The 14,652-nt window shown below is 43.2% G+C and overlaps 1 protein-coding gene and 1 long non-coding RNA gene across 6 annotated transcripts in view; one reads left to right on the top strand and one right to left on the bottom strand.

The window, feature by feature from the left end:
- LOC309640616 overlaps positions 1–5,899 on the bottom strand; it is a 441,572-nt gene extending 435,673 nt beyond the window's left edge. The window contains exon 1 of the long non-coding RNA XR_014252307.1: positions 97–5,899. This is a non-coding gene — a long non-coding RNA (uncharacterized lncRNA). The remainder of the gene's footprint in view (positions 1–96) is intronic.
- TCP11L2 (t-complex 11 like 2) overlaps positions 1–14,652 on the top strand; it is a 45,833-nt gene that overhangs the window by 279 nt on the left and 30,902 nt on the right. For 2 of the 5 annotated variants that reach the window (XM_082419468.1, XM_082419472.1), the window contains exons 2-3: positions 8,092–8,283; positions 11,634–11,769. In XM_082419468.1, coding sequence (XP_082275594.1) covers positions 8,127–8,283; positions 11,634–11,769 — 293 coding nt within the window. In that variant the 5' untranslated portion in view covers positions 8,092–8,126. Of the gene's footprint in view, positions 1–6,060; positions 6,176–7,502; positions 7,647–8,091; positions 8,284–11,633; positions 11,770–14,652 lie in introns of those variants that run through there. The other 3 variants (XM_082419469.1, XM_082419470.1, XM_082419471.1) reach the window with 3 other exon arrangements.

The following is a 14,652-nucleotide window of genomic DNA, read 5'->3' as shown; positions in this document are numbered from 1 at the left end:
GAGGGTCTCCCCCACCCCCGCTCGGAGCGCCGTCCTGGGACCCGGGGGCAGGGGCGGTAAAGGCCCGCTCCTTGCTCCCCCAACCCGCCACATCACCTTGTTTGACCTCGAACCGCCGTCCCGCGTGGGAGCGGGGCGCGGGCGCCGAGTGGTCACGGTGGGTGTTGGGGCGACCGCGGGCTTCGGGCCCTGGAGGCGCCAGGGTCGGGGCCGCTTGGCCTCTGCTTACATCCCCCTGGGTCCGTGCCAGCGACCGCGCCGCGAGCGGCTTCCCACCATCGGGGCTCCGGGAGGGGGCATCCTGTCGCCTGCGACCCCTGGCCCGGGTGGGCGAACTGAGTCGCTGTCGGGGCCGGGCGGGGCCCCAAGTGCGTGTTTGGGGTTTGTTGCCTGGGTTTCCTCGGTGCTCGGCTCGGCCTCCGCCGTCCCCTCCCCCAAGGGTTTGTTTTGACAGGAAACGTGCTGCTGGAGGGGAGGGGCGCCCAGAGGACGTGGGCGAGGGGTGTGCAGATGCGTCCCCACGACTGTACCCTCAGTTGCAGGGAAGAGGCGGGACATGCCCACCAGGCCCGGGCTCGAACCCCTGGGACTGTCAGGGATGGCTTGTGCTTCCCAAGGCTGCTACTCTGTGTGGCGCCACTTCGGGTCATAGCGATGATTTGAGGTGGCACGTGGACGAACGTGGTTAAGTGTTTTCGTTAGTATTAAGAAAAACTGTTCCCTTAAACCGAGAGATTTCACAATGATATAAAGTTTCCTTTCAAACTAAGTGTATCTAAGTGCAAAAATCTCGTTCAGATAAAGAGAAGTGTTTGATAGAGCACAGGTGAGGATGGAAGTGTGGAAACAGGCGTGAAGAGTGGCCCTCAAGTGACTAAAGTTTATGCTGTCTTCGATGGTTATCCTGTTACTTTCACCTTGAAGAAACTAGACAAGCTGTCCTTGTCCCCAGTCGGCCCCTCGGCCCCCAAGATCCCCTTGGTCCCATGGGTCTCCAGCCCAGTCAGAGACCTTGCTCTGTCCCACCTGCCAAACTTAATGAGGTTATGACAGTGGTTCCCATTGCAGGAGGCGCTCTGCCTGCCTTTTCCTCTTGCCTCCAGGGATTTCATCTATCACCCTGGCAGCCCGTGGAGTTTTCCCGACTTGAAGTGGCCCAGAGCTGAAGATACCCAGTCGTGTGTGGAAGCAGCTTCAATGCCATTTTGTGGAGGGTTGAGGGCCCAGAGGGGGAAACAGGTACTAAAACAGGCCAACCAGGGGTGGGAGAAGAAGTGTTTTCAAGTGTGAAAAGTGCCTAGAAATCCTTCTCCCTGACGTTGTAATGTTATGTGTGGCGTGAACATCTGCTTTTTTTGGACAATGACTGGCTTTGTTGGCTTTTATCTAGCTCTTTGCTGGCTCTAATTTGATGAAGACCAGTATTCTCTAGCTGAATGGAGCAGGCACCTACCTCTCTGCCCTGTGGTTTTTGCTTTGCTGCGTGTGAATAACTTTTTAAGCGCTGCTGCTGTTCAGGACTGGTTCTAAAGCAGCACTTTGCAGAAGATGAAGATTTTTCCTTATCATCTGCGTTGTTTTCTTCAGAGCCCAGTCCTACTCCTCTGACTCCCTGCCCTTTACTACAAATATATGAATGCTTGTCCTTGTAGCTGACCTTGATCTGGTCTTGAAGAACGATACCCGCTAGCTATTTCTTGAAATTTTCTCTTTTCATGACTTAACCTTAATTGAATGGGTTCCATTCCTCAGGGCCCTGCTGGATAATCTGAATAATTCACTTCAAAATGCTTTTGACTCATGCTAGCTATAAGCAATTAACCCTTTGGATAATATTTGGGTTTTAAGGAGGGATTTTGCAGTGCATAAAGAATGGCTCCCTGATAGAGGATTTTCAGTCACTCTAGTGGGGTGGTTGAGAATAATTTTGGTCAATGGACTCTTTCAGTGATGCCCTTCACGGTATAGCACTTAAGCAGACACCCCGGGGGTAAGGTCAGCTTGTTACCCTATGTGCAAGTGTCCACATGGTAGCGGGTAGATCTATGGCAGAGTGGGAGTGGAAAGAATGAGCAGTACGCCACATTTTCTCCAGCCATCCTAGAGTGGTAAAGAGCACAGGCTTTAAGGACCCACTGCCTGGATTAGAGCTGTGCCTCTGCCGCTGCTATGAACCCTCGAGCAAATAACTTAACCTCTCTGAGCCTCAGGTTCTTATCTATAAAACAGGGATAATGATGATACCTTAGCTAACAAGGTTATGATGAAGATTCAAGAAGATAAAACATTTTAAGCACTTATCATAGGGGCTGAGTCATAGTAAGTACTCAATAACTGTTAACTCCAATTGTTATTATTTGCTATCAGTTAGCATTAGGAGGTTGGAAAGGCACAATATAAGAGTTTCTCTAAGCTCTGGGACTGTGAGTCTTTGCTAATTTGCTAATTTGCACTGGGAATTGGAGAAGGGAGACATAGCTTCTTCACACAAGGAGCTTAAAATTTAGCGGCGAGGCAGATTTGCAGAAAACAACTATCGTGCTTTAAATGACTACATAATGGGAATATGAGCAGTGAGTGAGGCAGAGGAGAAGGGCGGCCCAAGTTGTCTTTTGAATAGAACATGGCTTAATTTGTTCATCAGTGATGCTCACTGAGCTCCTTCTCTATCCCACGTGGTGTTCTAAGCTCTAAGATGACGAATTTAAATGGAATTAGTGGGGATATTAAGGAAGGTCACTTTGAAGTTGTAACATTTGCTTTCAAATCTGAATGACAACAAGGCTCCAACCACACAGAGATCAGGGAGAAGAACATCCCACTGGAAGAGAAAAGCAGGTACAAGTGCTCCAAAGGAGGAAGTTTGGCATGTCTGAGGAGCCCAAAGAAGGCCATTGTGTCCAGAGTATGAAGGATTAGGGAGAGAGTGGTAACAGAATGAAGTGGGCAGAGGCCAGATCACAGAGGGGTTATAAACCACTGCCAAGAGACTTCTTAAGAAAAGGGAACCCACCTGGAGAAGAACTCTTAAAAGGGATGATTTCTTTTGCCTTTTCAGAAGGGCTCTCGACGATTTCCTGTTTTATTCACTAGGCACTGTTCAAGAAGGACATTGGGACGGGTTTGACTGTCTAGAAGAGCTTCTGTAATAGAGTATATCTAAGCTATTGTAGTGGTGGGAACAATCAAGATCTGAAAACTACAGGAGACTGGGCTGTTCTGAATTAGACTTGAACTTTTGGTTCAGTACTTCTTCTCTTTTAACCTTTTGCTTGGAAATAATTTCAAACTTACAGAAAAAGTTACAAGAACAGTACAAAGAACTCCCTATTGTCTACCTTTTACTCATATTCACCTATTAACCTTTTGCTTCATAGGCTTTATTGTTTTGTCTTTTTCTCTCTCGTTGGAGAGAAAGTTGCATATATCACGGGCCTTTTTTCCTAAATGCATAATCACAGCACATTTATCAACTTCAGTAAATTTAACATTGTAATACAGACAGTAGATTCAAGTATTGTAACCATGTTGTCAATTGATGTAATAATGTTCTTTATAGCATTTTTTTCTTTGGTACAGGATGCAATCTAGGATCATCTATTGCACTCGGTTGTCAAGTCCCCTTTCATCTGGAACATATCCTCAACCTTTCTTTGTTTTTTATGACATTGATATTTTTTTAAATTCATGACTTCCTCTAATAAGAATAAAATAATAATTGTTATCTGTCGAGCACTTAGTAGGAGTTTAAGTACTTGACATAGACTATTTCAATTAATCCTCACAACAATTCTACAAGGTAGATAATAATATTGTCCCCGATTCATAAATGGTAAGTTCCCTGTCTCCAGTCAGTAAATATCACGAGTCGAGATCAAGGATCCCATCCACCTGGCTCCAGAGCCAGTGTTCTTACTGCTTCGGTGACATGTGCATTGTCACTGGTGGATCTTTGCAATCCTGAACCAGTGCAGGATCATTTGCAGATAGAGTTTGCTGCAGAAAGGAAATAAGGAAGTAAAGTCGGTAATCTGGATGCAGCCCGAGGATCACTGGCAAATTAGAAACTGATCTCTGCTCCATATGTGCTGGAACACAGGACTAGCCCCTTCAGGTCTCTGTGCCTGTTCCCTCCTCTCTAAAATGTCAGTGGTCATACTGCCATTCATTCAACAATAAGTATTCAAGTGCCTGCTGTCTCCCAGTCATTGACCTTGGAAGGAATGGCATAATATTGCCTTTATTATTATAAAATGTGGAACGGTACAATGAAAAATGTGATTATTCTCTTTGAATAGTGACACACTGGAGTGTCGGAGGCTTTGTTTTGGCGTTATCTTCTCTCTTCACATTGACTTTACGTTTGGCCAGTGAGTAAATCCTCCCAGGTAGGATGAGAAGTGGTGTTCCTGGAAAGTTGTTTGGTTTGTTTGTGAGTCGCAATGGTGAAGGTTAAGTAAATCTAGGTTTGTCAGTATGAGAAACGTTACCTTTCTTAAAGAAACAACCTGTTTTCGTTATCACTATTCTAAGAGAGAATCCAAGATAGCTTTAAAAACAGTCTAATTACCGTCAGTGTCTTTGAGTCAAGTAGCTTTGTCCCCAGATGACCTGTATGGAAACCCGAGACCAAGAAAGGTAAGAGCAAGTGTGAAGGAACTTGCAGAAAACTGTTTACACCATGATGGGCCATTTGCTTTTGACTTTTGTATTTCTAACAAATGCAAGAATTCTGTCCTAGGTTAAATACCAGTCTTTGTTATCTGTAGGGTAACATGCTTTTATCATCATGGAATAGAACTGTTCTTCCCGCTAGAGTTTTGAATGACTGAAATGATGATAATAACAACTACTAAAGCAAATAATACTAACAATAGCAAACATCTGTATCCTGTTTACTCTGTGTCAGACACTGTTCCAAGCACTCTACATAGATTGACTGAATGAAATCTCATGCCAACCCCGTGAGTTAGGTATTATTAATATGAGGACGCAGGCGATTTCTTGATAGAGTAATAGTGTGCATTTCGGCCTCAAAGAAAAGTTTGTGCTTGGATCCACTAAAACCCAGTTGTAATGTGGAGGCTTAACTAAACAAGAGTTTCTAAACATTTTGATGCTTTTACATTTTCTGTTACATCCCCTATGCCAGAAACTCTACCACCAGTGAATTGTTGGAAGAGAGCGTAGTTGCATGTTATTAAGTATGTCGGCCATGAGCACATTTAATTTCTCAGAGCTTCTAGTGATGCCTCATGGAACTCTGGGTTTATAGCATGTTAGCAATTCCTCACCGAAAGGCACCTGGTAGCTGGCCCAGCCCCCTCCGAAAAATGAGGTGAAGAGAGCAGACTCGATGTGGATAAAGTCACGCAGCAAATCAACAACAGACCCAGGCCTTACACCCAGGACTTCTACCTCCTAACCTAGAGCTTTTTGTTTTTTTTAATCTTTGTACTTAGCTGCCATGTTAAACACAGTTAAGAAACCTATGAAGTGTGCTGTTCAGCTGGAGTAGAAAAATGAAATGGATAGTTATACCTATTAACCCAGTTCATAAATTCCAGTGGATGGAAGCTCTTATTCACTCTTACTTGGAAAAATAGCCAAAGTGAAGAGAAATTGAGGGCAGAGCATCACAGCACAGTTGATACAGTTGAATGAATGAAAGAAATAATAAACTGGAAACAGAGTTTAAGATATTCTAGTAAGAGTGTGACAGGACCAGGGAATATTGAGTCTTAAGCCTAATAAAGCAGGTTGAGGTGGGCGGTACTCTGCTCCAGGCCTTGAACTTTGACAGCAACAGGCCTGTAAATGTGAAGTGATATCAGTTTGCAAATGTTCTGGCTGCAGCTGTACCAGATGGGATTTAGTGATTCCCATTCAGCTAACACCAAATGCATATTTGTCACGTACTTGACGCTGATGATGGTGGACGAGACACAGTTCCTGCCTATTAAGGAGAGTCGGAAGTAGCCACAGGAGGAAAATAGCTACAAGGGTCTAAGTACTATTGCGCAGATACAAGAAATGTGCTGCAGGTGTACAAAGAAGAGTGCCCTTAGCTCTGACCACGGCGTAGAGGGAAGGCTTCCTGGAGAAGCTAGCATTTTCGAGAAATGCCATCAGTGAGAAGTAAGATGTTGGCGAAGAGAGAAGGCTAGAGGGAAGGGTAAGCGTATCAGTTGGGATTTGGGGTTTGGTGGAATTGAAAGGGTTAGAGCAGACCCCTTTCTTCTGTCCTCTATCCCCACCCCCACCTGTCCCCCTTCCAGCAGACGGGAGTTAACGCTCAAGGAGAATGTAGTTTGCCTGGGGTAAAGGAGGTGAGTTCACTGCTGAGGATGCCAGGGGTCGGCCCTCAGTCTGTGTCCGAGGTGATTGGCTTCTGGGCTTTAGGAGAAGGCGAGTGTATCTACTGGGGAGCTTCCTGGCAGCTCGTCCCCACTGCCTGCCTTCGTTTTGCAGAGGCAGCCTCCAAGTTGGTGGTTTTCTGTTTGCGGAAGTGGTAGGCTGAGCACGGGTGCATTTCTACAAGTGGCAGGACTGGAGAGGTTGTTTAGGTGAGGCCAGGGGCAAGTGCCCTTGGCTTTTGACCTTTAGTAAGTCCCTCTCAGGCCCATCCATTTCTCTGTCATCACCCGAAGGATAAAGAATAGCACTGTTTCTCTCAGCAAAGGCTCGATCCCACTACCTTGGTCCCAACCCCGCCTCTCCTTTCTCGTGCTTCCTCAGCAATGCCTTGGTTTCCCTTTCCTTGTCCTCCAGCATCTGGCACACACAATTTTAGGTAACTGGACTTGAGAGCCATGAGAGGATGGCCCTGTGTATTTTGTTCACTGTTACTTTTCCCAGTGCCTGGTGCATAGTAGGCACTTAATACACGTGAAAGGAATCATTGAAGAAACTGCAGGCATTTCCAGGCATTCCATGGGTAGTTGTGGTTTCCCGTTCTGAGAGCTTTAAAAGCTCTGAGTACCTCATTGCTGGCTCAGGTTTAAAGAGACTCAGTGAACCCTTACTATCATTACCATCCGTTCAGGATTTGAGGTGCCTTTCGCCTCGGGCCCAGGTTTCCCCTCAGTGTCAGCTATCACCACACTCATATCAGGGCCAGCTTCCTCACAGGCCTGGCTGAGGATCCTGGGGTCAGGCCTGAGCATCCTGTGTACCCAGGATCTCCTTTCCAGGGGGTGACTGGGCCCAACTGCCCTGCCCTTCCCTGGGAAGCAATCTGATGTCCCAGAAACAGCCGTGGATATAGAGTCCAGGGACTGGCTTTATGGCACAGTAGGTCTCCTAGTGTCTGTTCTCCCCCCAACCTGTGAATCAGGATCTTTTGTGCCTGTTTGTTCATTGGATGGCAGTGGGTACTGTCTAAAGTACAAACCAAATATCAGGCCTTACTCTTCATAGCGTGACAGTTCATAGGAAAATGGAGGAGAAAAACCTATATACTTGCCAACCAGAAATTTTAATTAGTCTTCCTCTTTCCCTAGGAGGCTCACAGACAACTAAAAAGGCTGATTTCAAAAATATTTTATTTAAAACAAAGAGGAACAATAATAATAGCAAACATTTGAATGCTGTGCTAAGCACTTTAATAAGATTAATCCCATTTCATCTTCAAGCAACCCTATGAGGTTAGTCTTTCAGCCCAGCTTGACTCATGAGGTAGGGAGTTAAGTGACTTCTCCAAGGTCACATGTCAAAAGACAGAACAAGCTTCAAACCCAGAGCCCCACACTCTCACTCTTACCCTCCCACGCTTTAGCAACCACAGGAGGAGAGAGTGTGTGCTCTGCGCATTGTTTTTTGAGGATGCTTTATTGCTGGGGGCTGCTCCACGTTCACACCAAGTATGTCCTGTGTGAGCTCACACCTTGGCTGTGGAATCCCTTTCTGGAAGGCAGTCTTGCAGGCCTAGTGATAGCCTGGCCCGGGTGCCATGGGAGGAAGGAGGTCATCTTCTGGGGGCCTTTCCAGTGCTGTGATACATGCGACACGGCTGTCTACATTGAACGAAGCGCCAGCACCACTGGGGGGAGAACCGCAGAACGTTGACACAGGGTCTGTTTGTCTGTGCAGGTGCTGTCTCTTTACCCACACTGCAGTGACACAAAATGCCCTTCAATGGTGAGAAGCAGTGTGTGGGCGAGGACCAGCCAAGCGATTCAGACTCTTCCCGGTTTTCCGAAAGCATGGCTTCGCTCAGTGACTGTGAGTGCTCCAGGCAGAGCTTTACAAGCGACTCTTCTAGCAAATCCAGCTCTCCTGCTTGTAAGCCAATGGGGAGTGGAGGTGGTTCTAGACACGCATGTTGGATTTTAAAACTCGGAAATGAATGAGAGCAAAGTACTGACTTTTCCCTTCTAGATGTACTGGAATGGCACTGCGGGGGCCCTGCAGCTGTCTTGTACACGCTCTCAGCAATAAATTGCCACTGAAGTTTACAGTCTGCCCATTTTTATTTTCATCACTGTCTCTGATCTGCTTTGGTTTGGCTATAAATCAGGTCTCCTAACCCCACCTGTCTTCTCTCTCAATTAGCAGAAAGCTACTCCTTCTTGAGATCATTTTTTGAGCCACATTCAAGGGTAAATTCAAATCGGTCCTTTCTTATTTACGTGGAACGAAACTTGCCCCAACTCAAGGGTCAGGCAGGAAGTGAAATAATCTAAAGGATTTCCTACTGATTTCAAAAACTGTTGTGCAAATCACCCCAGAAAAGTGCCCACGAGGAGAATTACTGCACTAAGAGTATGAGAAGGAATGAAAAGAGTGCCATGGTGAAGGGAGATGTCTTTTTCCTTTTTTGTGTGTGGAAGCTAGAAATGTGTGAAGCCATGTGTTTGTCTTTTTTTTTTTTTAGCTTTTTAATTGACATTTTGTATAGGAAATATAACTCCTTAAGCTGCCCAAGCAAATGCAGAGAGAAGCAACTAGCATTTAATATGATCAATGCCCACTTCAGAAAAAGTTTGTTCATTTGTATTTATTTTCTTTTTTTAACATCCTTATTGGAGTATAATTGCATTACAGTGGTGTGTTAGTTTCTGCTATGTAACAAAGTGAATCAGTTATACATATACATATATCCCCATATCTCTTCCCTCTTGTGTCTCCCTCCCTCCCACCCTCCCTATCCCACCCCTCTAGGTGGTCACAAAGCACCGAGCTGATCTCCCTGTGCTATGCGGCTGCTTCCCACTAGCTATCTATTTTACATTTGGTAGTGTATATATGTCCATGCCACTCTCTCACTTTGTCCCAGCTTACCCTTTCCCCTCCCAGTGTCCTCAAGTCCATTCTCTAGTAGGTCTGCATCTTTATTCCTGTCTTGCCCCTAGGTTCTTCATGACCATTTTTTTTTTTTTTAAGATTCCATATATATGTGTTAGCATACGGTATTTGTTTTTCTCTTTCTGACTTACTTCACACTGTATGACAGACTCTAGGTCCATCCACCTCACTACAAATAACTCAATTTCGTTTCTTTTTATGACTGAGTAATATTCCATTGTATATATGTGCCACATCTTCTTTATCCATTCATCTGTCATGTATTTATTCTAAATTAGTACATTCTCATTTTAAAAAATGGAAAGGTAGATAAGTAGAAAGAAAAGAAATTATCGCTTATAATGTCACCCAAAGATGACAGGTGATAATGCTTTGTCATATCTTCATACTGCACATAGACATACGTATGTATATGTATGTGGACTTTTTTCACTTACTATTATAACTAAAACATTTACTCATGATAATGCTTTTTTAAAACGTTTTTATGACTGCTTACTACTTTACCAAGTGAAAATACCATCAATTTATTTAACCTCTGATTTATCATTGGGCATTTAGTTCATTTCCTTTTTTATTTTTTATTTTTTTTGCTGTTACAAATAGTGCTTTATGAACATCGTGGTGCATAAAGCCTTTCTAGGAATTCCTTTGGATATAATTGGATTGCTGGACCAAAGGATACAGACATTTTTAAGGAGAATCTTAATGGAAAAGAGAATTGGCAAAAGAATTTATTAGCAGCCCCTCAGCTTTCAGTGCTTTTTCTCACTCTTTATACTATACATGGAGTTGATGTCTCCAGCAGGGTACCTAGGTGTCCTGAAGAAGGGTTTTACTAATTGTATATCAGCATTCCTTCCTCCTCCTCTTCTTCCTCTTCCACCTCCACCTTCTCCACTACCTCCTCTTCTTCTTCTTATTTCTAAAATTATTTTAAGGACTTCCCTGGCAGTCCAGTGGTTAAGGCTCCACACTTCCAATGCAGGGGGTGCAGGTTCGATCCCTGGTCTGGGAATTAAGATCTTATATGCCACGTGGCGCAGCCAAAAATTTTTTTTAAAATAAATTATTTTAGGTAGCGAAGTATTGCCAGTCAGGATTGTTGTTTGAGGTAATGATTTTTAATTAACAGAAGCCAAGAGTTCCAACAACGATTTCAAAAAGACATGACGTGTTAGAATAATTTTTTGAATAATCTTTACGGATAACTAAAATAATTCTTTACCCACTATTTCCTACTGAGAAGTAGATTATCAGCTTATCAGATTTATTTTATTTTAATTATCTACATTTATTGAGTTCTTACCATGTTCTTTACTTAAATTATCTTGTTTAGTCATCTCAGGACAGTCCTATGAGGAGGTAAGTTATGCTTCAGCAAAGTCAAATGATAACTACCAATTAGCAAAACTTAGAATTGTGCTATACGGCGAATACTTTTCGAAATTATAGTTTTAAAAAATCAGTTCATATTGAGTCTGCTTAAATTAATGGGAGCTATGAATTACAGAATAAAAAGTAGCCATCAATTTCCTGTAGAGTACATGTAATAAATGCAGATATCAATATTCTCTAAAAAATGAGGTGATTTAATTTTTAAAAATAACTTATAATAGCCTATATTAGTAAAATTTTCTCAGAAACATTTGACAATTTATTTTCTTTCTTTTTTTTTTGAAGTTGTAAAGAATAGTTTTATTGCTTTGCCAAGCAAAGGGGGCCACAGAGGGCTAATGCTCTCAAAACTGAGTGTCCCGACCTGGAGGGGGTAGTGAGGAGTCTTATAGTAATGGTTCAAAGAGGAGGATGTGATCAGCTCATGGGCTTTCTTCTGATTGGCTGGTGGTGAGGTACGTGGGAGTCAGCATCATCAACCTTCTGGTTCCAACCGGTCCTGGGTCTGAGTGTTGTGGCAGCATATAGTTAACTTCTCCCACCTGGCGGGGGTTTCAGTATCTGGTTTCAGGACTTAATGAAGCTCAGGTTCTTGATGTCTCCTTGCAGAAAGAATTCAGTGAGAGACAGGGTCATAGGTAAGAAGTGGATTTATTTAGAGGGAAACACGCTCCACAGACAGAGCGTGGGCCATCTCAGAAGGCGAGAGCGGCCGACAGTTTATTTTCAATACAGTAACTGAAGCTATCACAGGAGTTCTTAAATTTTTGGAGTCTTAAGTATTAAGCAGGGGAATCGATCTATTTTGATATATATTCTTCTTACTGAAAATATATGTTGGAGTAACTTAAACCCTGTGTGCATCAGGAGGCTTCATTGGATGACAACTCCTCTTCCAGGGCGTTAACTGGTTTTTGTCTTCCTTTCAGCAACAAGCCCTCCCAGGGTTGTAACATTTGATGAAGTGATGGCTGCAACAAGGAACTTATCAAACATGACTCTTGCTCACGAGATTGCTGTAAATGAGAACTTTCAATTGAAACAAGATGCCCTCCCTGAGAACAGGTAACCTGGAGGCATGTGTTGTGCATAACCTGTGCTGCAGACTGTGTGTGTATGTGTGTGTGTGTGTGTGTGTGTACTGCGGACACAAATTTTCACACTGATTCCTGGACAGTCTTGTATAATATCCACTGGGAGTTAACAGTATTTAGTTCTCTAACAAGGTCTTACAGTTGTTTTTAAAACCACTCCTCTAGGGTATATGTTACTCATAATCTTTAGAATTCAGCTTATATGTCTCTTCCTGAAGGAAGCTTTTCCTGACATTCCTGAGCCCACTAGACTACATTAAATCCCGTTCTAAAGACTCCTATAGCCCCCTCTACCTCCCTCTTGTTAAGATGTCTTATAATTTTAGGTTCAAAGTCTGTCTTTCCCACTTGACCAAAAGCCCCATTAATGGAGAAACTATGTCTATATTGTTTGCTCTGTCCTTATTGCCTAGCAGAGTGCCTGATATGTAGTACCTGCTCAAGAAATATTTGCAGCCTGACTTATTAAAAACTAATATTCAGGTCGTGAAAGATAAATAAATGCAGCTGAGCTGCCAAAGTGGTAAGAGGTGATCCAGAAGCCTCTGGAGAGAGGAATCACAGCTGCATAGGCACCCCTGGTTAACCTCATGCCCAAGGGATCTCTAGTTAGAGCCATGCCCTTATATCCTACCTCAGTCTTTCTGGTTTCAGTGGCTCACAGGTCCCCTGGGACAAAGAGGAGAAAAGGCTTGCAGCCATTACTGCAGGCAAATCATCTTTAGAGGCAAAATTGGCTCATGGATAACGGCACTGAATCTTAAAACTCACAGTGCCATTTGTAAATTGGGAGGCATTCTCTCTGTCAATTAAGACAACATAATATTTGATTCCCTTCAGAACATTTTTTGTTTTAAAGCAGGAAAATAGTAAACACAATAATTTTCCTTCTTTAAAATATGGGTCATAGCCCTCCTCCTGGGGATGTTGTTTATAATTATCACTAATACTTTTTAAGAGTACTGGCCAAAGTAGGTTTATCTGTTTGGTTTTCTATGGTGACTGCATTTCACCATGATCCTTCATATCAGCTGTGCTGCTTACACCCCCAGGCCAGGCCACCATCGTCTCTGACCCGGACTCTTTGTGTCCTAACTAGTTGCCCAGTCTCCATCCTTAGCTCCCGCACCGTCCATCCTCCACATCCACCGGTAGCCACAGTGATCTTTCTAGTGGGTAAATCAGATTAGATCATGTCTTTGCTTAAAACCCTTCAATGGTTCTGTTACACTTAGAATAAAAATTCAAGCTCTTTAGGATGACGAGCAAGGCCCCCCTTCACTGACCATGTCTCTTACTCCTTTTCCTCCTGCTTGCTGTGCTTCAGCCGCACTGAAGCTTCCTTGCTGATCCTGGAGTACACCAGCTTGATCCTGTCCCAGGGACTTGGACCTTCTTCCTTCTTTTTTAATGTTTTTCCCATAGATCTTCACCAGCTGCTTTCTTTTCCCCATTTGGGTCTCAGCTCTAAGGTCGCTTACTGTCTTACAGAAGCTTTCTTCAGCCACCCCGCCAAATCGGCACCTCTTCATCATTGTGGACCACATTGTCTTCCTCTGCCTTCCTTGTGGCTCTGAAACTGTCTTACTCACTTTCAGTGTGTTTTTTGTCTTTCTGTCTCTGCTAACATGTAAGCTTTTTGAGAGCAGAGGCTTTCTTTTCACTACACCCAAGCGCCTGAAACGGCCTACCACATATTGAATTTTGAATAAACATTTACTGACTAATAAAAATGAATTTTTGAAGTTAAAATAAGTATGTTTTATGAAGTACAGAAAAGACATATTGGGAGTGTTTGTGCTTTAAATTCAAAAGTTGCAAATACAGGCTGAATGAAGGCCCTTTAGGATCAGACAGACCGCGGGGTTTGAATCCTGGCTCTGCTATGACCATATCTGAGCCTTGCATTCTCCACAGCACTGACTCTAAATGCATGCTCCTGGGCATATAAGTGCCTTGCATGTAAGTACTTTGATACTATGGAAGATATGAATTCCCCTTCTCTTCATTTTCTGCCACGGCTAGAAAATGTGAGCAAGGGAAACAACATGTAGAGTTGGGACACATTACCTTTGTTTAAAAGTGAAATAGCATATCATTAGCTGCTGATTTTTCAGATGACCCTCCACAATGACCAAGTTGTTACTTTTTTTTCTTTTTTTTATCAAAGCATAAGCGTTTATTATTTGTGACAAATAAGGAGACAGGGTGATAGCTCTCAAAGCACTGTCTCGTTACTCTTTAAAATATGGCCGACTCTCATATTTTACCAAGTGGGGGGAAGCACTTGATAAAGTAAGCCAGATTTCTGATACCAGGTAGGAATGCTTATAAATGATTTGACTGATTTCATCTCCACCTCTTCCTCCCTACCTCTTCCACTCCCCAAAATTAAAAAGCTTGTAGCCTTTGGGAAAACTTAAACTCCGACATCCCTCAAGGAGCTATAAAGTTGTTTTAGCTCATTCCTGGTTGGTCCATTCAAGCCAAGTACATGAGGCTTGTAAAGGTCAGAACAAAAGTCTGTCCCAGCAATGTTTGTCTTTCTAATTGTTCTGTAATTGCTCAAGAGAGTCTCAAACATTGGAAATGGCATTTCTGTTGAATAAATCTATTCAGGCAACTAGAGTAAGTTTTCACATTTAAAGTGGCTGAGTAGAATATAGTACTTGCAGTTACAGAAACAGTTTTAACTCACACTCCTCAGAAAGCTAATTTTCACTTCTCATAGCATTATTGTATATTTAGCTATTTGTACTTTAAAAGAAAAATTAGGAGATATGCTTACCTATCAAATTATGAATTCATTCACCATGCATTCAGTGAACCCTCAGTAAACGACAAGTGCTATGCT

This window comes from Balaenoptera physalus (assembly GCF_965194825.1).
Source record: "Balaenoptera physalus genome assembly, chromosome: 13".
Lineage (NCBI taxonomy): Eukaryota > Metazoa > Chordata > Mammalia > Artiodactyla > Balaenopteridae > Balaenoptera > Balaenoptera physalus.
This window is presented reverse-complemented; position numbering and strand designations above follow the sequence as displayed.